We start from the raw sequence: 2099 nt of genomic DNA on the forward strand, positions 1-2099 counted from the left end.
TCACAGAGTGTTTGTTGTGGGGGAGGAAGGGAAAGGAGAATGTGAGCCGCTTTGAGACTCCTTTGGGTAGTGATAAAGCGGGATATCAAATCCAAACTCTTCCTCACTTCCACCACACGGCAGGGGGATTTCCTGCCCCCATCCTGGAACATAAACAGCCAGGTGCTTTCAGACTGCCCTTACCTCATTGAACTATTTGACATCTCACCTGTTTGCCAAGGTGTCACCCATCCACCTGGGTTCACCTCCTCCAGACCGCCAGAGCTTCCAAGAGATATGCACTTTTATTTATTATTTTTTTGGAAAAGAAGAAGGGGAAAAAACCCACCCAAACCCTGGGCACACATCTGTACCTAATTCTGAAATGCAGACACAAAATCTCAATAAAAGGAAGGGGACAACGGCTGATGTTTGGGAGAATTTTGTTGTTTCTGATATTTCGTGTTGGGCCTCCCTCCTTCCGTCTCCTCCTCCTCTTCCTTCATCCAGCGGTATCTCGCGTGGCGGGCCTAGATCACAACTCCAACCTTCTGCTTGCAAATGGGGCAGGTCCTCCCGTTCCTGGGCTGGATGAGGAGCCAGGTGTTGATACAGGTGCTGTGATAGGCATGGGAGCATGGCAAGATCTTCAGCTTCTCTCCCACCTCGTAATCTGCCATGCAGATCACGCACAGGTCGTAGCTGTCGCCTCTCCTGAAGGTCTTCACCCTGATGCCTTGTCTCCGTCGGTACCACTTCAAACATCCAGCGAAGACCAGGCCGCTGACTGCCAAGCTCAGGAGGATCACGAACCCAAACTCTCGGAGGAATTCCACAATCAGTTGTTGGGTGCAGTAGCCCGGCCAGAACTGCAGGTAATGGTGAGCTGGGTCCCAAACGGAGATGTCCATGTCATCATCCCAGCAGGGATTGTAATAGCCCTGAGGCACCACTGTTGTGACCTTGGTGTCGTTCCCAGAACGCACCAGCCCCCTCAGCACCTTGGAGGCTGACCCACCAATGAAGAGGGACGGAATCAAGATCTTCTTCTCCTTCGGGCCTTCTACCTCAACAGCCATGCTCACAAGCAAATCAGAGTAGAAGTTGTAGATGACTGCCGCCCGGTAGCCAGCTTGCTGGGCGTGGAAGACCTTGAGGCCAAAGGGACATCCATACCGACGGATGAGGGCAATATAGCCCAGCGGAGACGTCTTCGGAACCGGAGGGGCTATTAGGGGTTGGCAGGCATTTGCGGGCACCACCTCGACAAGGTAGCCCGTGAGCCCCAGTTGGGGAAGCGGAGGGCCGAAGCAAGCGGGGACAGCTTTGAAATCGAGGCAGGTGGAGTTCTGGGTGTAGACCAGGTAGACGAACGGCTTGGCCAAGGTGACCTCTAGAACCAGGGAAAAGGCCACCAACAAAGGAGGAGAGAGAAGCGAGAGCTGCATCTTGGAGGTTACCTTCCGTGGATAAGGATTGTGGGGTGGAGAGCTTGGTGGGAAATCCAGGTCTCACCTGCGCATCTTGGAGAGCTGGGTTGGGACCACGGAGGCAAGGCCAACAGCAAGCCACACGCTTCTCACAGGGACACTTCCTTCTCCAGGACCAGCTTCCAAAAGAGCTTTTCAATCATAGATGTTGGTCACCTCCCGTCCACACACTTCCCACCACTTGCACCTCCGACCTTCTCAGCAATAGTTGTTTGGAAACTGCCTGGCCCCTTATGACATCACTCACTGACTACATCCTTGGCTAGTGAGCAGAGGAAAGATGGAGTGAGAGCAAACAATGTCATGGGACTCTCACACAAACGTAAGGAGAGACTGGGTCAGGCCAACGGTGGCATCCTGCTCAGCATCCTGTTTTCACAGTGACCAACCAGATGTCCCAATGGAGAAGCCTGCCAGCAACACCCAAGAGCCCTCTCCCTTCCTGTGGTCTCCAGCAACTGGTTTTCAGAACTGCCTCCAGATGGAGGAAGAGCATAGCGCTTGTGGCTAGCAGCCTTTAGATAGTCATGAATTTATCTCAGCAACTCTTCCCAGTAGATCTTGCCCCAATAAGGAAGTTGTGAATGCTGTAAGTCTCTTCCTTTCCACAGTTCCTTAAGTCTGCTCCTC

At 53.0% G+C, this 2099-nt stretch overlaps 1 protein-coding gene across 1 annotated transcript; it reads right to left on the reverse strand.

Moving 5' to 3' along the window:
* Positions 1–405: 405 nt before the first annotated feature.
* LOC307207137 (E3 ubiquitin-protein ligase RNF167-like) lies at positions 406–1771 on the reverse strand. The gene has a single exon (XM_079960894.1). The coding sequence runs from the start codon at positions 1425–1427 to the stop codon at positions 510–512; it is 918 nt and encodes a 305-aa protein (XP_079817020.1). The 5' UTR covers positions 1428–1771; the 3' UTR covers positions 406–509.
* Positions 1772–2099: the final 328 nt, after the last annotated feature.

The sequence above is a fragment of the Podarcis cretensis genome (genome assembly GCF_951804945.1).
Source record: "Podarcis cretensis genome assembly, chromosome: 18".
In the NCBI taxonomy this organism is placed as follows: Eukaryota; Metazoa; Chordata; class Lepidosauria; order Squamata; family Lacertidae; genus Podarcis; species Podarcis cretensis.

Coding starts and splice junctions, on each gene's coding strand:
- LOC307207137 (XM_079960894.1), bottom strand. CDS start 1,427: ATGCAGCTCTCGCTTCTCTCTCCTCCTTTGTTGGTGGCCTTTTCCCTG.